Source organism: Manis pentadactyla, chromosome 8, assembly GCF_030020395.1.
Source record: "Manis pentadactyla isolate mManPen7 chromosome 8, mManPen7.hap1, whole genome shotgun sequence".
Classification (NCBI taxonomy): domain Eukaryota; kingdom Metazoa; phylum Chordata; class Mammalia; order Pholidota; family Manidae; genus Manis; species Manis pentadactyla.
The window spans coordinates 12,076,596-12,103,786 of NC_080026.1; the positions used below are offsets into that span (position 1 = coordinate 12,076,596).

Genomic DNA, 27,191 nt, shown 5'->3' on the forward strand with positions numbered 1-27,191 from the left:
GCTTATAGTAGACCTTGAATGTTACTCTAAGAAATTTAGACTTTACCTTTCTGACTTTAAGAAATAATGCAGGATATTCAAGTATGAGATGAATTTAATTTAGAACAGTAAACTGGACACCAGCATCGAATCCAAACTAGTGAGGGAGACCAAGTGGGGATATCCATAGGGAACTATTGCTGTATTCTGGGTGAAAGATGGGCTTGAACTAGAGTAGAGGAAGTAAAAGATGAATAGATTCAAGAGACATTTCAAAGGCAGAATCAACAAGATTCACTGCCAACTGATCTGCACAATAGGCAAGAAGGCAGCATTGAGGTTCCTGCAGTTTTCTATCAGTTGCCTGGAATGGGGCCATGGAAGTTGCATTTTAATAAGCAAAGTAACCCAGGTGATTTTGTTGAGGATGATTCAACAGTCATTATTTTTCAAAATACCAGGCGGACAGTGATGACAGCCAAAGGCAGATAAATAGGATGAAAAACTGGGGCATGGGGTTAGAGGTGGCGGCAAAGATACTGAATGCACTTTTGGACAAAAGTGCTAGATAAAATTAATAGTAGACAAGAAAATGTACCAATTGAGAGATAATGAAATCCAGAGAAAGAAATGAAGGCTAAATATGCCTTCCCTCCTGCTTATATTCTTGAAGTCCTGTTTTAAATGTCCTTTGGTAATGATAAATCCTTAGACAGTCAACCAGGCCAATATCTTTTTGCCAAAAAATGCAGGAAAGCACTACATTTTTGAAAAGAATACAGTGGAGAGAAAAAGAACTAATACTCATTATTTTACTACTTTGCATTGTAAGATACATTTTTTTTTCACCAAATATAAACCAAAAGAGTATAGGCCCACTTCTGTTCTGAATGATGTCAGAAGGAAAACCAGGAAATGCATAAAAAAAGAGTTTGAATGTATGATTTTTCTTAAGTCTCTTCTAATGTACCAAATTCACGACAATAAAATAGTATTATCAATGATCTTTCATAAGAGTAGTGAGATAGGGCAGAGATAGGGGACAAGCATCATGATTAAGTTTTTAAAAAGCCGAAATATAAACAGTATAGTAAGAACAGGAAGGATTCCATCTTAAGGCTAAGATTCTATTTTAAAAACCAAGAAGTTAGGAGGTAAGATTCCTAACGTATTCTTTGATAAACAGACAATAACTCAACCCACCTTAAAATTTAAAAGCAAGGCAGTCTTAACTGATATGTTCCCAGAGGGAAGCCACTATACTGGGAAGAACCAGATAAATAAATTTCTTGTGTTAAGTTTATTTTGCAGAATAGCTGTAAGACTGATAATGGAGGCAATGAGACATAATGTCTTTCACTGGAGATAAGCATCTTGAGACCACCTGACAAGTCTATATCCCATGGCCCTTTGTCATATTCCTGAAAATTCATAAAAGATGGAATCCCTAGCCTTTTGGCACACCTCCTCTCTGAGGTCACCTGTACACTCCTTTAAGTGTGTAATTTTAAATAAAGCTTTCTCATTGGTCAACTTAACAGTGTTTTGTTTCTGCATGCTTCCAGTGGTAAGCATGTTTGTCTCTTTACTATTTCATTCTATTTCCAAGTCTTCACTCTGTCTCCGCTTTACTCCTGATAAGTAGGGAGGGGCTGCTGAGAGGGCTGATTTGGGCCTGCAAGTTCCCATTGCCTGGATGACCCAGATGGAAGTGCAGCTGTGCAATCTACTCCCGCCTGAACATCTCCTTTCTTTGGGAAATTCTCATAACATCATCTCACTCCATCCCATGTTCCATGGCTCTCCCAAGTCCTGGGGTGGTAGGGGTTAGTCCCCATGCCATGCAGATCCAAGAGGACACAGGATGCCAGGTGACCCTGGCTTTAGGAGTTGGCAAGGGAATCTCTCCGGTGTTGAGAAGTTCAGTGAGCTTTCTGCTCCCTCCCTCTGCACTGTCCTGCTCTCAGCCACAGCTACCATTCATTTCCTATTTGCGTTTTAATGAAGTCCTTCCTTACCTACACTCGTCTGATCGGCTCAAGAATTCTTTCTCGATCAGAGTCAAGAACCCTTCCCCATCCAGGCTGAGGTTTCACTTGGTGTGTGGGGAGAGACCTCTCCAGACACAGTTGTCTGGCAACAGCAGGATAATTTGTTCCTATCTTCCAGTCTTAACCAGAAAACTTTGAAAAAAAAAATTTTCAGTGATCTTAAAAAGGCCCCCCAAAGCTGAAGACAATAATGTGAGAGATGTCAGAGTCTGCACAGGACTCATAAAGGGCAATGCTGTTTCTGAAAAATAAGTAGTTAAAAATCTCATGAGTTAACATACTAGGGGCCCCTCCAGCATCTGAGTCATTTAGTATATCAGAACAAAACCACTATGAAAGGAGAGGTTGTCCATGAAAAGAGAGCAAAACTTCAGGAGACAGATAAGAGGACCTTTTCACAAAAAGGCCTGTTTTCTCTTAAATTGCAGTTTAAATTTGCTGAGCGCTCATTTAGCCTTGAGAATATTACCAATGACAAATGGGAACAGGCAAAAGCCTACATAATTATAAAGCTGTACTTTGTGCTCTTAACTACTAGCACAGGACTCTACAGCTCTTCATAACCCCTGCTTTTAATTTCCCTGGGGACACCTAGAGGCTCTTGGGCAAATGTTTGCAAGTCGCAACTTGTTTTATTAGAAGTAATTGTGAGAACTCCAATGAGAAAATACATAAGGTTTCAAAGGTTTCTAGATCTCCATTTTCAGACATTCCCAAGACGTTTAGGGTGTGACTTTAAATGTATAATATGATAAAAGTTTAAAACCAGATACAATATTTTTACACCATGCAACACACTCTCACATTCCAGTTGTTGAATACTCCTGAAGACAAAACCCAAAAATCCCTGGGTAGCTTGACAAACCAACCTTTTAAACCTGTGTCTGTGTCAAATTTACCCAAGTTTCCCTCTTTTAAGGGCCATACTAGTTTTTGTGAGGAAGCAAATTTTTACTAATATTTTTAGTTTGTTGTTCCACATCCTTTTGTATCTGGAAAAAAAAAAGATGCTATAAAATAAAGATTCCAAACAATTTTTAAGTGAGACACCTTTTGTAAAATGTATTAATTTCTCTAAGACAATTTGTAGATTAGAGAATCAGAATTTGAAAGTCTGGTCAACTAAAGATAAAATCAGAGTTGGAGTACAGAATACATGTCCAGTCCAGACATTCTTCTTGTTGGGTGAGAGTGAACAAGTCATTTAACCTTTCTGTAGACCTCAGTTTCCTCATCTGCCCCAGTTTAGAATATTTGGGGTACAGCATGCTATAGGTTGGGTTGCCACCCTGTTAATACATTAGAATCATCCAGAGTGATTTAAAAAAATAGATCAGTAAACCCTGTCCAAGACTTTCGGATAATTTTTGGGAGAAGTGATGGGGAGTAAAGAACAAATGTTAAGACAGATTTAAAATTACTGCCATAGAAGGTCAACTCATAACTAGAAAAGCACTGTACTCTGTAAAACATTACACAAATATGTACCAAGGGAGGGAAACAAGCTTTCATAAAGCATTCTTTTGTTCCATAGTTATCTGTTTAAATTGTTCCAGTAGTGTATAGGATTTGGAAACAAAAATAGCAGTTACTAAGGTAGAAGATACACTCTTTATGACAAATCTTTTCTCTATTATGGAAGAGACTCCATTAATGGCATTTGCAATGAAGTTCATGTTGAGAGAAATTTGAAGGTGACTACAGCTCTTCTCCCACCAAGCAGCAATGGCTCTTTTAACTTGATGCTTCCCCTAACCAATGCTCCTCTAATTATCTGAATTCCACCTAAATTCTCAAGCTACATATAGTTGAAAAAGGACATATATCTCAATGATGTGCCTTCAGTCCTAAGAGGCACAAAGCCCCAGACCAGAAGGACAATTTTAGTCTTGTGTTTGAATGGCAAGCATCCCATGATTAAAGAGGTGGTTCCTTATTTCCTCATGGGAAACATTAGAGATGGGGTAGGGAAACACCTATTGAGATACTGCTACTTTTCTGTGTTTTACTTAAAGTACCTTATTTTAATCTTCCCTCTGCAAAAGCATACACTGTCTTCCCTTTCTAGAAAGGAAACTGAACTTCAAAAAGTTATATAAGTTGACTAAGTTTACAGAAATACAAAATGGAAGATCCAGATAAATCTAGATCTCTGATGTAAAAGTCCAATCTCTAACTCTTTTCACCCTAATTTAGTTTTATTTTTAATCAAAGTTATATGTATCTATGCTTTAATGAGTCAAATAGCTTCACAAGGCTTGAGAAAAAAAAGTGAGTCCCTTGCTCTCCTTTTTCCCCTCCTCATTTCCTGCTTCACCTTGACAACGATTTTCAGCTCTACTGGTTGATTCTTTTTGATAGTTATCTCCATCTCTCTAAATAACATGCTAATATTGTCACTATTGCTTTTTCAGTTTTTCTTGTCTTCTCACTATGCAAAATAAGGATTCAGTTCTCTTTAACTACCCCTCTCCTGAAGATCCTCCCCATTCTCCCGATATACTTATATCCTATTGTTGGTTAGATTAGAATCCAGCTTTTACTTTCTTACCACTACATAATGCTATTTACTGCTGAGCCACATACTATGAGCCATACTATGGCTCCTTTTCCTTTCCTGAAAAACTTTTCCCTGAAAAAACTTCGTTTGATTCTTTATCATCATTAATACAACTATTCAATCATTCACATACTTGTTATTCTATCAATTTCATCTTTTTAGAATATTTTCTCCTAGAGCTTTCTGATTTGCTCCAATCTTGGCTTGATCTCTATGGCTGGAGGAAAGCCTTGACTTTGAGACCTTCTTTCACCTTGAATTTGAGGATTCCCTTTGTTCATCATCATCTCTCTCTCTCTATAGTTGAGCCCCTCGTTTTTAGGATCCCAAATCTTCACCTTTCTTGTTTTGCTCCCTCATTTGGTGGAGTAAACCCTCCAGTAGCTTCCTGAGAAAATGCTTGCAAAACTGGTTTTTTGAGATCTTGCATAACTGAAAACATAATTTCTCTACTCTCAGAGTTAAACTTTTGCCAGGTTAAGTTCTAGGTTGAAAGTAATTTTTCCTCAGAATTTTGAAAGCTTTGCTGTGCTCTCTTTAGGCTTCCATTTATTTTCTTGAAGTTGTTCTGTTTAATTTTATTTCTTGATCTTGTACATAACCCATCTGGAGGTTTATCCTTCAGTTTCTTGGAAATTTTCTTGAATTTATTTGGGCCATTTCATTCCGTGTCCCTAGGGACACTCAATATCCAACTATTTGGATATTAAGTCTTCTAAAGTGGTACTCAAATTCTTCCCACCCTCCTCCTTTTTAAATGAACTTTTCTTATTTCAAAGATAAAATGTCTTAAGCCTTTTGTCTTTGGCAACCAAATTATTATTCTGCCAAATTATAGTTAACCATCCTGAATAAATAAAGTATATTCAAGGTAAGTAGTGATGCTTCTAGAATTCCACTGAGGCTGGAGGTATGTGAGCCAAACAGTGTTCTTCCCCCAATTGCCCAGCTCAAGCAGAGCAGTTCAACTTCGATTATATGTATCGGGATCCCAATTTTGAAAAAATCACAGGCTTAAGAGTAGATCTGTACCATTCTTATCACCTCTACTCCAAAATAATTTATAATTCTTTAATAAGGGCTACTTTTGTGGGGTGGTTAAGTGTGGGTGATTTGGGAGGCAGAAAAGGCCTCTCGGCTGGGATTCCCCCACTGCTAAGACTACTCAGCTTGTGCGTAAGTGTTCTGACAGGGTTCACACTTGTGGTAAAAGGCCAGTTTAAATCTGAAGCAGTTTCAGGACGGGGAAAGGAAATCACCTTGAGTAAATGCTACCTCTTCCACTCTGCCCCAGAAAAGAAAGTCACCTGTTTTTCCCAGCCCTTTGGGGTATGAATAATAATAAGCATTAACATTCTATTTCAGAAAACTTGCCACTTTAGCAAATGAAGAGGTGGATAAATGAATGAGATACATCCTGTTCTTTCTGTATCTGAGCTCCGTGTTTGCCTCATTACTCAGCATCAGAAACAAAAAAGCAGAAAGTATGTCAATAATGTAGTACATACACATAAATAAAAGGACATCCTTTATTTTAGATGGCTACGGTAAACCTTTAAAGACACTCAGAAGTGTATGTGCTTTCCTCATTTGAAGAAATGGAGAAGAAATGTTACTCCTAACATTTATTTATGATCATTCCTTACTTTTAAGAGTTCAATAACACAAGTGGCCAATTCCCCAAAATGACAGCTTGCATTTCTATTCTAGGCCGTAAACCTTAGTTATTTCTTTCTAGGTCATAAACCTCAGTTATGGATATACGCATAGCATACTGCACTTTATTGTTACTGTGTTTCAATATTTCAGGCATCTGAAATATTTGAAACTTAAATATTATAGATCCAGCAGTGTCAGAAATTGGATTTTGTATTTTTTAATAAGCTGGTTGGCTAAATTCATCAAGACAAACAAACAAGGTAAGACAACCCTACTGATTAAACTGGAAGATCCCTAGACCAGGTTCTCCATTTTGCTGGATGTTAGTACTTGGTGAAACTTTTTGTGCTATCTTCTAAGAGTTAAAGACCACACCCATAAGTCTCAGCTTTGCCTCACTTCCTTTTTTTCTCCAGTAGTACTTATTTCTTTCAGACTGTTTATCAAATTCAATGCATTGAAATGCACAACTGAACAGTATAACCCCCAGATGGAAATTTGGGCATGTGATATTCTACCCCTCTGAGGTAAACATAAACATGGCACTGCTCAGTTAGCTTGCTCAGCCACATAAGGGGTATCCTCTCTTCTGAGGAAGGATCATGTTATAATCTGGAGATGGGGGTGGGGTATTATGAAGTTTAAAATGGCTGCTTAATATTAAAATCCATTTTCATAAACTATATAAAGTAGGGCTCTGCAGAATTCTTGGGTGGGGGAACTATAAGAAAAAGTTTATATTTGGTATGAGGAGGTGTAAGAGAGGACTGTGTAGGAAGGAAGAAACACATTAAAATCTCCTAGGGTTTGTGAGATTTTAATGTTTATCAAAAAGGAAATATGGATTTAAAAAGGTTGAGAAACATCAATACCAAGGGGAAGGCATTTCTAGTTTAGGGATAGCAAATATGTGAAGTCATGAAGTAACAGTAAATGTTACATAATAAATGGCTATGAATAGTAAAACCATTTAAATATCCCACAATAACAGCTGATTTTCTTCAAGCAATTTAAAATAATATATTATCTTGTAGGGACCAGAGTCCCTGACTTCTGTCCCTTTAGCAAGTGACTCACCACAGCAAAATTGGCTGGTTATGTTTGTTCTGTTGCTCAAGAGAACAATTCTCCATACCTCAGTCTATGCAAATATATTTGAAGGACTCTTATAACTTCAACTTACTAAGTAACCACCAAAATGGAACTCGTATTTTTTTTTTTACTCCATTTCAATTCCTTATTGTAATGACTTGACGACAGACTTTGTTTTCACTGTTAACAACCTATTTTCAATAGATGTGTCTTTTTTGCAAAGGAAAAATATTGGTGGTAAATGAAAGCTACTGCAGATAATTGGTCTTCAAACTATTCACTGTCGTAATTTAGTACTGATAATTACCCTCACAGAGAGTGTATCTCTAAAAGTAAAACTCAGGTTACTGTACAGGACATTTCCCCGAAGAGACAAATAATTATTATTTTAGAAAGAATATCTATTTCTTAAAAAACTATGTACCTCAAGAAATGTTTTTTGGCTGCACAAAAATGTGAACATATTTAACACTACTGAACTGTTCACTTAAAAATGGTTATGATGGTAAATTTCATATTATATGTATTTAACCACAATTTTAAAAAATGTTTTCATAGACTAGGGATTGAAAAACTATGACACATGGATTACATGGGTCCCAAAGGCTTGTTTGCAGTTGCAAAGGACCTAGTACCACTGCCTGCTCCAATACTCCTCTACTCAATATTTGACAACTAAGTTCAAAAGACTTTGTATACTAATTAATTACCTAACCAAAAGGCAGTTTATTTCATATTCTCTGTTATTCTTTTCTCAAGATGACTCAGAATCTTGGTTCTGGACCATTAAGAGATTTATTTATTTATTTACCTATTTTAGATAACAACCTCTTATTTCCCTCTATCTATGATTAAAAACCACAGCACCAAGCATATGAGATAGCAAGGCTGGGATAGAGGGGAAGGACTGGCTGCTACAGTGTAAATCCTATAGGAAATACAAACCAAAATGTGGCTTGACATAAATGCAAACAAGTTGAAATTAAACAGTAATATTTATGCTTACATGTTCGAAAACAAAAAGGATAAATAGTAGTATCAGCTAATGCATCACACCAGAATAGTTTTAATAGAGAAATTTTAGTTTTTTTTAACTTACCATTTACTTTTGGATAATGGGTATGGTTTTAAAAAATACACAAAATACACAGTCTTTCTTTGTTACAGGGCATGCCCCCAAATCATGTCAACAAAGATTTGGTTCTAGATTAATAGAAGATCAATTAAAATATCCAAATATCCAATCATTTATATAATGCCTACATTCCTGTAAATAATGTCTTGATGTATCCTCCACAGTTCACAGATGTATATATTGCTAAATGATATTACCTGCTTCAGATTGTATTCTTAAAGTGATAAAAAAAAGTCAGAAATAATCATTTATAAAAGTTAGTAACTCTACAAAGATTAGACAATATACTATTATCCACATATTAATGGTTAACTCTTAGTTGAGTTAAAAAAGGTGGACTTTAGTTAGATGGTTTATATTCCTTGCAGTCAGTCACGTTCACTCCGTGTACACACATCACAAACATACCTGGACTGTGTTAATGATTTTTCACTTCATATTAAATAAGTACAAGCATGCTGAGCTTGTGTGTTTTCTCACCTACTCATTTTGAAATCCCCCTATGGGACTTGACTACAGTACAATGTCAGCTTGATTATTACCTCTAAAGCAAGAAAGTTCCCAGCAAAATTGGGACGCTAATGTCAACAAAGTGAAACTGATGCTTTTCCAGTTGAGTTTTACTCTTAGTTTCTTTCAGGGCATCGAATAACTTGTCCAGAAAGAAGTAACACCCTTTCTTTTCTAATATAACTGGGGTAGAAGAAAAAGAACAGCAATACATTTTATTCTCAGCTTCGGGCTACCTATAGCATTTTCCCTTACCATGGAAAAAAAGAGGGAAGGGGTAAAAATGACCAGGATCAGTACAGCAGTTCTTTGTTTTTGATATTATTGGTGTTTCAAACCCTTTATTTGGATTTACTCTAAAGAGTTTTTGTTTGCTTGCTTTTTAAGTTCTGGACCTTTGTGCTGACTATTGTTGCTGTTTTAAGAAAAATGTACTTTAAGGCCAAGATGATTTAATAGAGTGAATTCTTTCAGACCTTCAAAGAACAGAGAGCTCTTATACTAATTAAACTACTTTGGAGTAGAGAAAGAAACTCTCAGATCTTTTTAGGAAACAAGCATAACCTTGATATCAAACTGTGGCAAAGATAACACAGAAAACAATGACTACAGATGATACTCAGTTATTTATTTTAAATAATATGTTACCAAAAAGGAGCCTATATGCTTAAATATTACACCATGAACAAGTGTAAGATTGGTTCACAAACTGGAAATCTACTAAAATAACTCACCATCCTAATATTTAAAGGAGAAAAGCACAAAATAGTCATGATAGATACCAAAAAGCCATGTGACAAAATTCAACTTCCATTCCTCATAAAACTGTTAAGTAGTGAAAAGACATAATCTTAACAGCAAGAAATATACAGACCAAACGAACACTCAACATCTATTAAAATTGCTCTCAAAGTGCTAGCCATTGCAAACAGAAACAAAAATCAAACCAAAACAAGACAAACAAAAACTTGGGACACAACCCAAAATTTGTTCTCTGTAAAAATCGTAGTAAGTTAGAAATATTAAAGACACTTCCTTGAAAAATAAAACTTACCAGACATTAATAGAAAACCTCATATTTAATGAAAACATAGTAATAACATCCACAAACTCAGAAATATGATAAGGATGGCCAGAATCACTGTTACTATATATCAGTGTTCTGGAGAAGCTAGCAATTCATTAAACCAAAGAAAGACAGAAATATAAAGGAAGAAATGAGATTATGTTTAGACGATTATTTTTCTAGAAAATTCAAGAGAAACAATTAAAACTAATTAGTTTAGAAAGTTGGTTAGATATATAAACAATCATCCACATACCAGCCACAAAATATTAGTGAATAGTGAAAACCCCAAAACGATTATTTAAATGTAACATTTACTTGAAATTTTACCTGAAAGAGAATGCAATACTATTCAAAAAAAATTTTGAAAAAGACAAATGAAGAGGGACTTGCCTTGTGAATTAACAAAATGCCATAAAATGAAAGAGATTGGTATTTGTATTTTAAGAGAGAAATAGAACAAAGCAACAGAAGAATCCAAAAAAAGATCTCTAAGTAATCACAGAAAATATTAAGATAGCATTTCATCTAGTCAGTTAAGAATTGATTTCAACAAATAATTTCAGGGAAAGTGGCTAAAACCCAAATATTTACAGATGTTTTAATGAGTAAAACATAAAACACTATGAACAACTTGGGAAAATTTTTCATAATGTTTGAGTGGGGACCACCTTCTTAAGCAATACAAAACCTGGGCATTTTAAACCATAAAGACTGATAGTTCTTGAAAATATTTGCCATATAATACACAAAGGATTAATATATCTGTATCTAAAGAAATATAGAAAAATAATTTTGAAGAGTAAAGGGCAAAATATATGGGCAGTCCATATTAAGAGATGGTTAACTACCTTATGGTACATCCAGACAAAGGAATATCATGAAGTTAAGATAAAGTAGAGCTATATGTGGCAAGACTTCCAGCATTTTTCTTTATGTGAAAAATTAGATAGTAATATACATATATAATTTCATTTTCATAAGAAAGTGAAGTAACATGCTCATGTTCGTGTAAGAGAGATGGACAAGGCCTGGGAGAAGAATGAGGAGTTTCATTTTCTGCTTTATACATGGTTGGTTACAGCATTTTAGGGTTTTCATACCCTCCCAAATGATGCGGACAAAATAACTTTTCAACAGAATACAGCGCTTGCTTCTCTGTCACCTCTACCTGCTGTAGATTGAAATGTGTATTGCAATCGTGGTAGGGAGGTGGATAATTTTTTCTCCACTTTAGTGTCACTTCACTTCCTTTACTACCACCTCTCCTTTATGATAAATTGTCACCTTTATCTGTGACATAAATGGCGCTTCCATAGCAAGGCTGCTCTCTCTCTACTTTGGCTTGTTACAGCCTAAAAGAGAGACAATTACTTTTGGTTTGGGTATCTTCCTCCTTTCTTCACTTCTTGACAAGCACAGCTTTTCACACCTATAACTCGTTGCTTCTCAGTTTATACCCGGGTGGGGACTCTACCAATTGCCTAGGTTCCCACTGGAGGCAGGGCTTTGCTTTTGCTCTTTCCGCATCCGCCACCTATTCGCTCCATGACCCTCCGGGAAGTTACTCAACTTCTCATTGACAAGGCTATGAAGACACCCCACAGAAAAGGAGAGAGCGAAATTGAGTAACAGGCTTGGGGGGAAAAAAACCCAGAAAGAACCTATGAAGAGTTTTCAAGAGAATAACCACGATAGTACTAGCTTCTGGAAGGTAGCCCCCAGCCCAGAGGGGACCTGGGACACTCCTGACGGGGTCCCCTGCTCACCCTGACATCGCCAGCCCCGACTCCCCCGCTGCCCGGAGAAGTCAAGTCGCAGAGAGCGGCCGACGCCGAGTCGGGACGGATCCCTCCACCGGAGCGTCGCGGAGGCCGTCGTTGCAGCGCTGACGTGGCAGGCCCGGAAAGCCCCTCCCGGCTGGGCTCCGGGACCGGGACGCGGGCTGCGCCTCTCACATCAAGTCCCTCCCCGCTCGAGAACTGGGGGTCTTCGCGGCTCCTCGGCTTCTCTCCCTGGGCACCCACACCGGCAGCGCAGCCCTCTCACTCATACACACAAGTTCTCCGTCGCTGTGCTCGACGGACTCGGACACACCTACTCGCTCAAGAAGTTTCTTACTCACAGTCGAGAGATTCCCCGCCGGTCTCTCGGCCCCGGGATCCGCGGCGCCCGGCAGAGCGAGTCCAACCGGAAGTTGTTTTCCGTTCCAGTTCAGAGGGCAGCGCCTGCGCGCGGCGCCTTTAACCCTTCCCCCTCCACCTCCCCGGCCCGGCCCGGCCGCTCCCGCCCAGCTTCGCTCCAACCAGCGCATCTCGGTTCCGCCTCACAGGGAAAAGAACAGCCACAGAGAGAGATACAATGTCAAGTTTAAAGGTCACCTGAGGGTCTTCTCAAGGTATTTGCCAAACAAAAACCAGGCCAAACATCACCCTGTATGTGCCAGCCAACACAAGAATACCCTGAGAGGCTTGCTAAGATGTAGGTTCACCAGCTCACCCCTCAAGATTCCTAGAGTTTAGAGCTCAGGAAATTGCATTTTCAGCACATCCACCTGTGAACAGGATTAAGGTTGTTAAGGTCCAGAGTCTGAGACACCCCAGACCCATCCATTTGGTGTTTCCCCAACTTGTAATACTTTCCGTGAAGCGTACTTGCTAAAGCTGAATGATTAGTAATTGCAAGTAAACCTTCATAGAAAATTTCCCATGGATTAAGACTTCCCCATTATTCCATTTCTTAGACATGCTTAAATATTCTCCAAGATACACATTTTAGATGCCTCAAGAAAAGTGTGTGTTCTCCCAATTAACTGCTGGCCCAAGGAATTTGGTTAACCTAATGAGCCTTATTTTTTTTTTTTTTTTTTGTCTGACAAATGAAGACAGTGATAACCTACTTCACTGGATGGATAGTTGTGAATTACAATCTGATAATGTAAGCTAAAGCACATGGTAAAGTTTAGAATGCCTTGAAATGATAGTTGTTGCCTTGTCATGTCATGCTGGCTCCTTCCCTCCACCAGGTTTTCCCTGGAATTCCTTTCAGGAAAAGAAAGTAGTCAAATCCATGTCATGAAAGGACATACTGGTTTGTTTCCAGGTTTTGGCGATTATGAATAAAGCTGCTGTAAACATCAGTGTGCAGGTTTTGTGTGGACATAAGTTTTCAACTCTTTTGGGTAAATACAAAGGAGCATGATTGTTGGTCTATGTGGTAAAAGTATGTTTAGTTTGTAAGAAACTGCCAAACTGTTTTTCAAAGCAGCTGTACCATTTTGCATTCCCACTAGAATGAATGAGAGTTCCTGTTGCTCCATATCCTCATCAGCATTTGGTGGTGTCAGTGTTCCAGATTTTGGCTATTTTAATAGGTTTGTAGTGGTATCTCATTGTGTTATAATTTTCATTTCATTGATAACATATGATGTGGAGCACTTTTTTATATGGTTATTTGCCATCTGTATATTATCTTTGGTGAGGTCTCTGTTAAAGTCTTTGGCCCATTTTAAAATTGGATTCTTTTCTTATTGTTGAACTTCTTAAAGTTCTTTGTATGTTTGGAATAACAATTCTTTATCAGCTGTATCTTTTGTTCCGGACTGTGGCTTGTCTTTTCATTCATTCTCTTGACAGTGTCTTTAGTAGAGCAGAAATTTTTTATTTTAATGAAGTCTTACTTACCCAGCACTGCTTTTGAGCAAATTGAAGGAGCTGCTTTGATGATATCTAACTGAAATAGTAGAATTTAATAATACACTCAGAATCTTAAATTGAATATACAAGAATTTTGCAATATGGAGGTGCTACAAATTTTGAATAAGGAAGAAAAAATGAAATACACACATTTTATAAATATATAATTTTCTCTCTTTCCACTCCCATAACATTGTAGTCATGAAGGGAAGTGGCTATATACTTCTCCAATGTGTGAAACGTGCATGAATGCTGGGGTAAATGGATGAGTTTTGTGCCAAAATTGTGTCAAACATTTTCCTTTTTCTATAATGAAGAATTTTTAAGAATTGACATACAGTATGTTATATTGAAGTTAGGAAGTGAGTTGAGACATTTATTTGAGAAATAATCCTTGTAAAAAATGACATAATTTCCCTCTAATTTTCCTTTACTTATATTTATATACCACAGATTAGCAAGCAGTACTGTGGAGTCAGGCAGAATGAAAATGAGAACTTCAGGCTTGTTAAATGTATTTTAGGAACTATTTCCGAAACTGTTTAATATTTTATCGAGAGTTCTGAATATAAATCTAGGGACAAGGAAAGCTGCTACTAGTATAAACACTTACCACAACTTGGAATGTCAGGTATGCATCAATGATTTCAGTCAAATCTTTGATGTGAAATATCACTATTAATAGAATCTGGTGACTTCTGATTTAGGATGACATCTGGACTAGCTGTTTGTGTCTCAGACTCTCTAAACTAAATGTCTAATGAAAAATATGAGAACTCATAATAACAATGAAAGTCAGGATTGATGATCAGGCCCTGTGTGAATGGCTGAGCAGATTGCACCCTGTGCAGAGCACCCAGCTGACCGGTTCTCGCTTTGCCAAGTCTTGCTCTCTTAGGCTTCACTCTTCCCCAGAGGGGTGCCTTTTTCTAAGTCACAAAAAGGCATCAAAAGAATAACTGTAACCCTGCTGACAAGCATCCTAGTAACAAAACTTGACAGTATTTTTCCACCATTTGCAAGAACTGTGGGGGCTGAAATGGACATGAACCTTGCTGTCTGAAGGTGAGCAAATCTGCCGGCCTGAAGGATAGTATGAAAACTATCTACCTCATGACACCTAACAGTGAATTGGACAGTAAACCTACTATTGTGTGTTACCTATAAGTAGTATTTTATACTTCCTTGCTCCAATGTCCCCTGTTAGTGCTTTTCACCAATATTGCCCAATATTGCTATCCAATATCCATAGCTTCAACATGATCTATTTTGGAGCTGTGGTTTGGAGTATACCAGCATAATATCAATGAGAGTGGATAGATGTGATGCTCTGTATTTAAGAATATATGAAACCAATAATGAAAGGAGCTGAAGAGACAGGGCTGGGTGTCTGACTCTTTCTGGGAGTTTAATATTTTCTTATATGGTTCCTATCAAAGAGAAGACCAAGGATCGTTTCTGACTAACCAGGAATTCTCCTTTTTATAGTAAAATACCTAGGCAATAAAGGTGAGGGAATTTGCCTTGAGCCAGTACCCATGGTGACAAAATTGATAAATGTCAGCTTCAAGCCAAAAATTTAGGTGTGTGGTATGCATGTCTATTTGTTTCTTGGCTCAAGATCTATGCTGAGAAACTAGTAGAAGTCAGGAAAATAATGAGAAGAACCAAGGAAAATTATACATCTGGTTAGTAAGGGCTACACAAAGCTTAGAATGAGTAAATATAAGGCAAAGCACCACTTTGAAAAGATTATGCTCCACCTGAAAAGATTATACTTCTTTATTTGAAGAAAGGACACATCATTATGTCCTATCTGAAAAAGGACAGAGTCATCAAAATACAGAGAAAATGATCACTTTGGAAAATGGTTTACCAGGAGCTTAAGTAAATGGAAAGAATCTGCTTTGCATTTTCTATAAAATGAGATGAAATATAAGACAATAAGACTAAAATAAGGAGTGATCTAGTTAAGAGGCAGGGAGAATAAATACAAAGTTAGATAAGTTAAGGCTATATGGACATAGAACATGCAATAGAGAAATTCAAATATTATTTGGATATAATCAAGGATGGAATCAATACTGTAGAATATGAAATCAAGATTAGAATGAAAACTTGAAAAACTCTCAAAGAATAAATTGAAAGGACAAATAGATAAAAAACATTAAATGGAGTAGTGGAAATATAGTGCTCCAACATCTTCCTGAAGAAGAGATCAGACTAAATGGAACAGAAATAGCAATCAAAGAGATATCAGAAGGTATCTGAAATAATGCTTTGATTCAAAGTCACTGGAGATGAGAAGGACTCAATTAGTTTTGAAACATTAATGAAAACAGATCAAACACTTTGACTTATCCTGATGAAAATTTCAAAATTAAATAATTTATTCATGTATTCATTTATTCAGCAAACATTTTGTGAGTACTTGCTGTCTGCTAAAAGTTAGGGATACAAAGGTGACAAAGACACTTAAAAGAACTTAGTGTCTATTGTGGCTGACATATATATATATATATATATATATATATATATATATATATATATATATATATATATATATATATTCACACACACACACAAGAAGCACACAGTTATTAGACAATGTTGTATTAGAATATTACAATAGAGATAAACATAAAGGACTCTGAAAAGACTTTGGAGAAGTCTTAGTCCAGGCATCAGAGGCTAAGAGAAGGCTTCCTGTGTTTAATATAGGGAAAAAATTCAACAAGAATCTGGGCAGGGAAAAAAAACAATTACTTGCAAAGAAAGAAAAATAAAGAAACATAGACATCTCAACATTAAACTTCACAAACTAAATAGAATAACATCTACATTTGCCTGAGAAATGTTTGACTTTCAAAGTCTATACCCACCCAAGTTATCTTTCACATAGGAAAGGAAAGCAAAAATATTCTTAGATACCTCAAGGTTCAGAAATATACCTCCTATTTTGTGAAATAATTGAAGATACACTTAGTCAAAAAAAAAACAAGAAAGGTGAAATTCTGATATAAAAGAAATATTTGTAAATATTTGAAGTAACTTAAATATTGGATTCAGTAAAAACTTCTTGCAAATATGAGAATATTAAAAATAATTTTAAAGACATAAGGTAAAAATATAAATAAATAATTTAATAATAATGGGTTCTAGACTTCCTGAGTATAGCAACAAAAACTCAAGTGTGTGAAAGAGAGGTGGCAAAAAGTAAAAAGTTCTAGTTTACTCATTTCCTTATGTTCTAAATGAGGAAATAAGGAAATGATAGGATTACATTCTAACTATGAAAATTGAACATATGATTTTTTTTTTTACTGTGAAGGTAAAAAGTACAAGTAAAATTTAAATTGTATGGTTATTTTTCATAATAATAGAAGAAGAAAGAAAAGAAAACTTTGCCTATATAACAAGTATATAAAACTCTTACTTTCCAACATTTAATCAATTACCCAAATAGGGTATATCTTATGTGAATCCTCTGCAACATTTCTTGCATATATATACCCTTTGTCCCCTTGTCATGATATGTCCTCATTGCCACTCTCTGTCTCTGTTGCCACCCTTTGTTCAAATCACCATCAATTCATATTTATCATACTAGCCTCCTAACTTTATCCTCATTTTCTCTTGTGTCAAATTCTAAATGTTATTATCACCTAAAATCACTCATTGGTTTCCTGTTACATTGAGGATGAAATCCAAATTCTAAGCATGGTATCAGGTTTTTTCCTACTTCTCTAGACTTTTATTCTGCCTCTTCCTGTTGGTGATTTGGGGCTTCCTTCTACCTCAAATGCTCCATTTTCAGGTGTTTGTAATGTGGTTTCCTCATCCTAAAACATGTTTCTCTCACATTTTACTTAGTCTGTTGAGACCTCAGCTATTCTGATTCTAAGGAGAGCCTAACTTGACTACCCTTTTAGGTTAGAACTATGGGCTCAGCTATCAGCTTCTATTTCACCCTGTCTTCTCCCCTTTACAATATGCATCACACTAGAAATTCCAAGATATATATTTGAATGTTTTTGAAGTTAGAATAGTTATTACAACTCAGAGTAAAGCAACTTGCCGTTACCAGTTTGATGCTTACATGGCTGCTGTCCTCACAGAGGCAAACTCAAGCTGAGATAGGCTAAGTCATGCTGGTTATAAGTGAGAATTCTGAGTTTAAAATGCCTCATTCATATGTAAGTATTGTCATTTACTAACTATATTGCTTTACTAACTCTGTGTCTCAGTTTCTTTATGTGTCTAATACAGATTATAATAGTACTTGCCTCAAAGTTTTTGTGTGTATTTAATGAGATAATATATGAATAGGGGCTGGCCTATAGGAGGAACTCAATAAATATTAGCTAATATAGATAATTTCTGTAACTGATGTAGGTGGTTCTACATGTAGTTGATTTTTAATTTAGATAAGGAGTCATAATTATCATTTAAAATGTTTCTTAAAGTTTACCCCGAGAAAACCTAGACATTGTACTTACTAGAAAAATACTTTAAATCAACTATCTTAAATATGTCCAAAAGGCTAAAGGAAAACATGGACAAAGAAACAAATAAAATCAGGAAAACAATGTATGAACAAAATGAGAATATCAATAAAGAGAAATTATAAAAAGAAACCAAATAGAAATTATGGAGCTGAGTAGTAGAATAAGACCAAAAATTCACTAGAAGGGTTTGGCAGCAGATTTGAGCAGGCAGAAGAGTCAGATAATGTGGTGATAAAACAAGTGAAATTAACAAGTTAGAGGAGCAGAAAGAAAAAAGAATTTAAAAAATTGAATAGAGACTAAAAGACTTATAGGACACCATCCAGCAAACCAACATATGCATCATGGAAGTTCTAAGGCAGAAGTGAGTAAAAAAGAGCAGAAAAAATATTTGAAGAAATAATGGTTGAAAACATCTCAGTTTTGATAAAAGACTAAATCTGGGCATTCAAGATCTCTAGTGGGTAAACCAAGGAGATTCTCACTAAGGCACATTATAACCAAACATTTGGAGCCAAAGATGAGAAAATATTGAATGTAATATGAGAGAAGTTACTCATTATGTGCAAAGGTTCCTCAGTAAGAGTAATAGCCAATTTCACTTTGAAATCATGGAGGCCAAAAGGTAGTGGGATGACATATTTAAAGAACAGGGGGGAAAAAGGTGTCAACCAAGCATTCTATATCTGGAAAAACTGGTTTTTAAAAATGAAGGAGAAATTAAGATATTCTGAGATAAAAGCTAGGGGAGTTGGTTGCTAGTAGAATTACCCTATTAAAAAATGATAAGAGTCCTGCAGGTTCAAATAAAAGGGCAGTAGACAATAATTCAAAGCCATTTAAAGAAATAAACTTTGGTAAAAGCAACTACATAGGTAAATATAAAAGCCAGCATGATTATATTTTTGGTTTGTAACTCCTCTTTTCATTTCCTACATGATTTAAAAAACAAATGCTTAAAAATAATTATAAATGTGTGTTAATGGGCACACAATATATAAAGATGAAATTTGTGACTGCAACATAAGGGAGAGAACTAAGATATATAGTTATATATTATCAAAACTAAATGGGTATTAATTCTAATTAGATTGTTATAAATGTAAGTTGCTATTGTAATCCCCATAGCAACCACTAAACAATGTCTAAACAATACATAAAATAAAATGAGATGGATTAAGAGGGTACACCGCAAAGAGTCAAGTAAACACAAAGGAAGGCAGTAATGGGGAAGTGAGGAAGAGAAAAATGGTATAAGGCATAAAGAACTCAAATAGCAAATGTCAAAATAAGTCCTTCCTTATTAGCAATTACTTTAAATATACGTGGATTAACATCTCCAACCAAAAGTCAGAGCTTGGTAGAATGGGTAATACAACATGATCAAATTAAATGCTTACTTTAGTGTCCAAAGACACAAGTAAGTTGAAAGTAAAAGGGTGGAAAAAATTTTTCCATGCAACTTTTCCATGTAACCAAAATAGAGATGGGGTGGCTATGCTAATAACAGACAAAATAGTTTTTAATTCAAAAATGTTACAACAGACAAAAGAAGGACATTTTATATCGATAAAAGGGGCATTCATCAAGAAGATATAACAACTATACACATATACACACCAAACATTAGAGCCCGGAAGTATATGAAGCAAATATTGACTGATGAAAGGGGAAATAGTACTACAGTAACAGTTGGGATGTCACTATACCACTTTTACTAATGATAGAAATCCAGAATTTCAAAAACATTATAGAGGACTTAAGTAATAGCATTAAGCAACTAGACCTAAGAAACATATATAGAACACTCTTCCCAACAGTAGACTACACATCTTCTCAAATGGATATGGAACCTTTTCCAGGATAGATCAAATGTTGGACCACAAAATGTCTCTGTATATTTTAAAATATTGAAATCATATAAGGTATATTCTCCAACCAAAATAGAATGAAGCTGGAAATCAGTAGCAGAAGAAAAATAGGAAATTTCACAAATATGTGAAAATTAAACAGCATATGCTTTTTTTGTATTAAAGTAGCATTTATGTACATTCTTATGTTGGTTTCAAATACACAACACAGTGTTTCAACATTTACCTATTTTATCAAGTCGTCACTCCCTCTGGTGTGATCACTATCCTTCAACATAGTAAGATGTTACTGAATCATTAACAGATTTCTCTGTGCTGTACTACCATCCCTGTGACCAACCTATATTGTATGCGAATTATGGTGCCCCTTAATTCCCTTCCCCTCCCTCTCTCTTCTTGCCACCTCCCCCTTGGTAACCACTAGTTTCTTCTCAGTAAACAACACATTCTTAAACAACCAATGGATCAAAGAGGAAATCACAAGGGAAATTAAATTTACTTTGAGATGAATGAAAAGAAAATCACACCATATCAAAATTTATGGAATGCAGTGAAAGCAGTGCTTAGAGGGAAATTAATAGCAGAAATCTCTACATTAAAAAAGAAGAAAATCTGCAATCAATCACCAACTTCATACTTCAAAGAACTAGGAAAAGAAGAGCAAACTAAACCCAAAGCTAGAAGGAAGGAAATAATAAAAATTAGAGCAGATATAAATGAAATAGATAAATAGATCAAGTCACAGTTCTCCCCAAAACTAACAAAATTAACAGAAATTTAGCTAGATTTGTAAGAAAAAGGGAGAAAATAACAAATAACATATCCGAAATGAAAGTGGGGATATTCCCAAGAGCCAAAGTAACAACGATTATAAGAGAATACTATGAACAATTGTATGCCAACAAATTAGATAATGTAGATGAAATGTATAAATTCCTAAAAACAAACTACAAAAACTGAATTTAAAAGAATTAGAAAATATGAACAGCTCTATAACAAATAAAGAGATTGAATCAGTACTAAAAAACTCCCAACAAGAAAAGTCCACAACCAGATAGCTTTACTGATGAATTCTACCAAACACTTAAAGAAGAATTAACACCAATGCTTGTCACACTCTTAAAAAAAATAGAGGAGGAAGGAGTACTTCCTAAATTATTCTATGAAGCTAGCATTACCATGACACCATAGCCAGACAAAGACACCACAAGAAAAGAAAATTAAAAACCAATATTCCATATGGATAAAGATGCAAAAATTCTCCACAAAATACTAGCAAACTGAATCCAATAACATAGTAAGTGTGTTATATATCATGACCAAGTGTGATTTATCCTAAGAATGCAAGGGTGGTTAGTTAAACATAAGAAAATCATCCAATGCAATATACCACATCATAGATAGAATAAATGGAGAACACCCCACATGATGATCTCCATTGATGCATAAGAGGTATTTCATAAAATCCAACACCCTTTTACAGTAAAAAGAAACAAACAAGAAAATGACTCAGAAAACTAGAAATAGAAGGGTATTTCCTCAACATGATAAAGAGAATTTGTGGAAAAAAAATACCTAATGTCATATTCAATGATGAAAGACAAAAGTTTTCTCCATAAGGTCAGGAACAAGACAAGGATGATTTCTTTCACCTCTTCTTTTCAATATTGTCCTGGAAGTTCTAGCCAGAGTAATTAAACAAGAAAAAGAAATAAAAGGCATCCAAGTTCAAAAGGAAGAAGTAAAAATATGTTTATTTGTGACATTATTCTGTAAGAAAGAATCCATAGAAATCCATAAAAAAGCTACTAGAACTAATAAATGAATTTACCAAAGTGGAAGGATATAAGAACAACACTCAAAAATCAGTTGTTTCTGTACATCATCAATGGACAATCCAAAAAAGAAATTAAGGAAATAATTCCATTTGTAATAGCATCCAAAAGAATAAAACATCTGGGAATAAATTTAATCAAAGAGACAAAACACTTGTGTGCTGAAAACTATAAAACATGGCTAAAAGAAATTAAAACCTAAATTAATATAAAGACATTCGGTGTCCATGGATTAGAAGAATTAATTTTGCTAAGATGACAATACTTCCCAAAATGATCTATAAATTTGATGCAATTGGTATCAAAATTCCAATGGATTTTTTTTTTTTAGAAATGGAAAAGCTGATCCTCAGATTTATATGGAATTGCAAAGGGCCCTGAGTAGCCAAAAGAATACTGGGGGGAAAAAAAGTAGAGTTGGAGGACTCATACTTCCCATTTTCAAAACTTACTACAAAGCTACAGTAATCAACACCAACACAGTACAGTCTTGGGATAAGAATAGACATATGATCTGTGGATTGGGATTGAGAGTGAAAGATAAACCCTTACATATATGGCAATCATATATTTGATAACAGTCTAGTAACTAGAATATATATAAGGAACTTTTATATCTCAACAACAAAAAGGCAAGCAACCCAATTAAAAAATGGGTAAAGGACCTGAAGACATTTCTCCAAGGAGAATATGCAAAAGGCCACAAGCACATGAAAAGATGCTTGACATCATTAGGGAAATTCAAATCAAAATCAGCATGAGGTACCACTTCACATCCATTAGTATGGCTATAATAAAAAAAACCAGAATATAACAAGTATTGGCAAGAATGTGAAGAAATTGAAACTATCATACATTGCTAGTAGGAATATTAAAATAGTTCAGCCACTGTGGAAAACTATTTGGCCATTCTTTTAAAAGTTTAACACAATAACCATATCAGCTAGAATTCCACTGCTAATTGTATAACCAAAATAACTGAAAATAGGTTCTCAAATAAATACATGTAATATGACCATATAAATGCATGATCATAGCAGCACTATTTATAATAGCCAAAAAGGGAAACCAGCCCAACTATCCTATCTATCAATAGATGAATAGGTAAACAAATTGTGGTGTATACATAAAATAGAATATTATTTGGCCATAAAAGAAATAAAGTACTGATACATACTACAACATGGATGAATCTTTAAAACAGTCTGGTAAGTTTGACAGAAGCCAGACAGAAAAAGTCACATATTATATGATTTCACCTAAATGAAATAATCGGAATAGGTACATCCATTGAAACAGAACATAGATCAGTTTGCCAAGGGTTGAAGGGAGCAGGAAGTGCAGAGCAGCGGCTTCGTGGGTGCAGAGCTTCCTTTTGGAGTGATAAAAATGTTTTGAAACTGGGTAGAAGTGGCGATTATACAACATTGTGAATGTACCAAATGCCTCTGAATTGTTCACTTTATAATGTTTAATTTTATATTATGTGAATTTTACCTCGATTTTTTCAAAAGGAAAAAATAAGTAAATCTAAATAACCTATGGACTGAATTAATAAAAATACATCAGTATCGGTTCCTTAACTGTAACAAATGTGTCATATTTTTGTAAGGTGGTAATAATAGGGGAAACTGTGTATGGGTTGGGGGCAGGGTGGTATATGGGAACTCTCTGTATTCAGTTTTTCTCTAAATCTAATACTCCTTTAAACAAAGTTTATTAATTAAAAAAACACTTTATTATCCTAAATAACTCTTATTTAGATCAAAAAGGAGATTAAACCGCTACTAAAATAATAATGTTAAAATGACATAGTAAAGTTGTAAGATGTAGTTAAAGTGTTTCCCAAAGAATATTCTAGGATTAATACTTTCATTAAATAGCAAGAAAGAATAAAAATAAATGAACCTAGCATTCAACTAAAAAACTGAGAAAAGAAAATAGTCTAATAAGAGGCAGTAGAAAAATATTAGTAAGGATAAAAGCAAAAACTACTTAAAAAAGAGCTAACCATAAGAGTGATAGATCCAAGAGATTAACTCTTTAACATGTCCAATAAGTAAAAAAAACCAAAAAGCAAATGGACAAACTTAGTAATGAAAAAGTGTTATTTATCAACATAGTTATGGTGGTGATAAAAGAAAGTACAAGAGAATACCGTGTATGCTAATACATTTGAAAAATTTGATAAAAAGGATAGTGATATTAAACAACCTAAAACTATGTGAAAAAGATAGCATAAATCCCAAATAGATCAATAACAATAGAAAACATTGGAAAGCTTTTAAAGAATTACTTCCAAAGGGTGCCAAGGACAAACAATGTTAAGATTTGCTCTTTAAACATTTAACTCCCATTAAACTTTTTAAAAACATGGTAAATTTTGGTATTTTTATTAGAAAATAAAAATACAGATTAGTTTTACTTAGGAATATGAAAGCAAAAATTCTCAATAAATTACAGGTACTTCTTTTTCAGCATACATTTTCTTAATATAAATTGGTATAAGATTAATCAATTTGGACACACATTTAACACCACTGTTGGTTGTAACTGAACTGTGACCTACAACTAGCACTGTCTTAATAGGGAGAAAGCTTTTTGCACAAAACTGTAGCAACAGCTGCTTTGTTTGAGTATCTGGTTGCTCTGCCTGGATAGGGTTTCTTGGCTATGTTGCATTGTTTTCATTCTTTTCTGTTAATTTGAGCTGTGAACTAAATTGTGAAGCCAAAATAATAGAGGAGAGGCGTCTAAGCATGTGGATTGAAGAGCAAATGAGGAAATGTGTAGGTTTAGTTTGTTTTAGTCAACTAAGTTATAATTTTAACTGAGCAATAACAAAATATACTTTTTAACTATAAACCTACCTTTATGACTGAGGCATCATTTTTGACAACACAGAATTCTAAAATAATGCAATTATTATAATGTGCAACAGCAGAGCACTATACAATTTAAAGTAGAAAAACCATAAGTTATCTCTAATGATACCAAAAAAGACATTGACCATAGTTTTAACATGAAGTCTTGCTATGCTGTTAGTAAACTAGGGTTAGAAGTATATTTGGCAGTTATTTGGTTTTTATGATAAATATATAAATATATCTCAAACAGCCAACATCATTTCTTAATATTAACCACTAGGGAAATTCCCACTGAGATCAGAACAAGACAAGGTTGGCTGCCATCTCCTGTTATTAAACACTGGTCTAGACATTCTGGCCAGTGTGGGGAGAAGGAAAAAAAGAGGGGACAAAATTATTTTTTTCTTATCTAAGCATTATATGCGAATATCCTAAAATAATTTAGAACAAATAAAGGATCAATACAATGGCTGGATGCAAGATAAAAATTGCAAAATCAAGAGCTTTCCTAAATGCTAGCAATAATAGGAAAATGGAACAATGAAAGAATGTCCTTACCAAGACAGCATCTCTACCATACACAGGAAGAAGAAACAAAATATATTGGGATACATTTTACAATAAACAAAGAACCTATGTTTCATAATACATGGAGAGAAAGAATACTTGCAGACAGGGAGGCTCTCTACACTAAAGATGATTGTGTACCTCAAATTAGTACCTAAGTTTCATGCAATTCCAACTGGAACATTTTTAGATTTATTGTAAATAAATTTTACAGATTTATTTAAAATATTCTAGTTGGCCATGTCTTTCATTATCACAAGTTCTTAAGAGAAATAACTGGATGTTGCTTTAGGACCCTAGTTGGCTGCTAGCAGGAACCCCAGTCAGGATGGATGTGGTGTACAGCCCTATGTCCCCCTCTGCATGGAGGCAGACTCGTGTGTATCTGTGTACAGGTGGGAGAGCACCCTGGAGTGAGGAAAAGGGAGACTTAGGAATGACTTAAGTTTCTGTGAATGATTTGGCTTCTCTGTGACTTGCCCAAGTCATCTTTCTTTTTCTCCATATCTTTTGCAGTTTGGCTGAGACATCTCAAAATCCTGTTTCAATAGTGTAAGAAGGCACGGCAATGGTAACAGAGCCAGGGAGTAAGAAGTGATAGGAATTTATGTTTAAGCCCTGGCTCTGCCACTTAACTGCTGCAAGATCCTAAGACCATTTTCCTCCAGCAGACATTCAATGGATGACAGCTATGAATATAACAAGAATGATAATGATTCTTGATGCATAAACTTTTTGAACTATCAACTTTTCCTAGATTATTCTTAAAAAAATACTATACAATTTTTAATACTCATTTTTGATTGTGGAAATAAAGGCCAATTGGTAATAGAATAAGACTGGATTTCTATGATTGTGTAAATTTTCCAAGCTAGGAAATGTCAAGTTTTCTATAAGGTTAAGACTTTACTGAAAAGAAATATTCATTAACATGTGTTTCTTAGGAGATGGAGAAGTACTAAACCTGACTTAATGTTTGAGTGGCCACACTATATCAGTCCAGAATTGATCTTAAAAAATTTAACTAAAAAAAAGTATGAATATATACAGTATTTGTCTTTCAACATAGTAAGCTGTATGTAACTTAACATGCCAAATACATAACTCTTAAGTCTTACATTCTGTTTCAAAAACCACTGATTGAGGCTGACATTCCAGATACAAAGTTAAAAAAAATCACTTCAAATGAAGACATAAATTCGATCTTGAAAGTTGAGAAGAATGTGAAAAGATCACAGTATTTAAAATTTTCCTTTAGTTGTCCCCATTTCTTAAAGGCCAAATTTCCAACTGTGGTAATGACTACAAAGGCATTATTGAATTATGTCATGAATTACTCACTTAACAGAAGTAAGAGTAGAACAAATCTGCAACACTTCAGTTTATGACATCCCGGGACTTTGTTGCGTCGAGAATCAGTAGGAGCTACTAAGGCTTTGGTTACCTCCTCCAGGTTACAAGTCCTCCTTCACAGACTATTGCTCTGTAAAGATGCAGGCAGTTACAGAGTCTGGAAACCTTATCTCTAGGCTCCAGAAACGCTGCCCTAACTGTCCTGAGCTCTCCCTGGTGTTGAATTGGGAACTTCCACTGAGAAATCCCCTAACTTGAAGACTTCCTTATTTGTAGCTATCAACAGCCAATCGTGGCAAGACATTGAAATGAAGCAAAGACTACCAGAAAATTTCTGTAAACCACCCGTGACTGTAGCTCTGACTTCCTTTTGAAGCAAAGATACTTTCCGTGAATAGTTAGGGTATTTTAACAAAAACCCAGAAATTGTAAATAAAAAAAAT

At 35.0% G+C, this 27,191-nt stretch overlaps 1 protein-coding gene across 5 annotated transcripts in view; it reads right to left on the bottom strand.

The window, feature by feature from the left end:
* TANK (TRAF family member associated NFKB activator) overlaps window positions 1-26,982 on the bottom strand; it is a 114,176-nt gene extending 87,194 nt beyond the window's left edge. For 2 of the 5 annotated variants that reach the window (XR_008998811.1, XR_008998810.1), the window contains exon 1: window positions 11,822-12,228. Coding sequence is in view for 1 of the 5 variants with exons in the window: in XM_036884117.2 (XP_036740012.1) it covers window positions 11,822-11,829 (8 nt within the window). In the remaining 4 variants the exon portion in view is untranslated. Of the gene's footprint in view, window positions 1-11,821; window positions 12,279-26,736 lie in introns of those variants that run through there. The other 3 variants (XM_036884120.2, XM_036884118.2, XM_036884117.2) reach the window with 3 other exon arrangements.
* Between the last annotated feature and the right edge of the window lie 209 nt (window positions 26,983-27,191).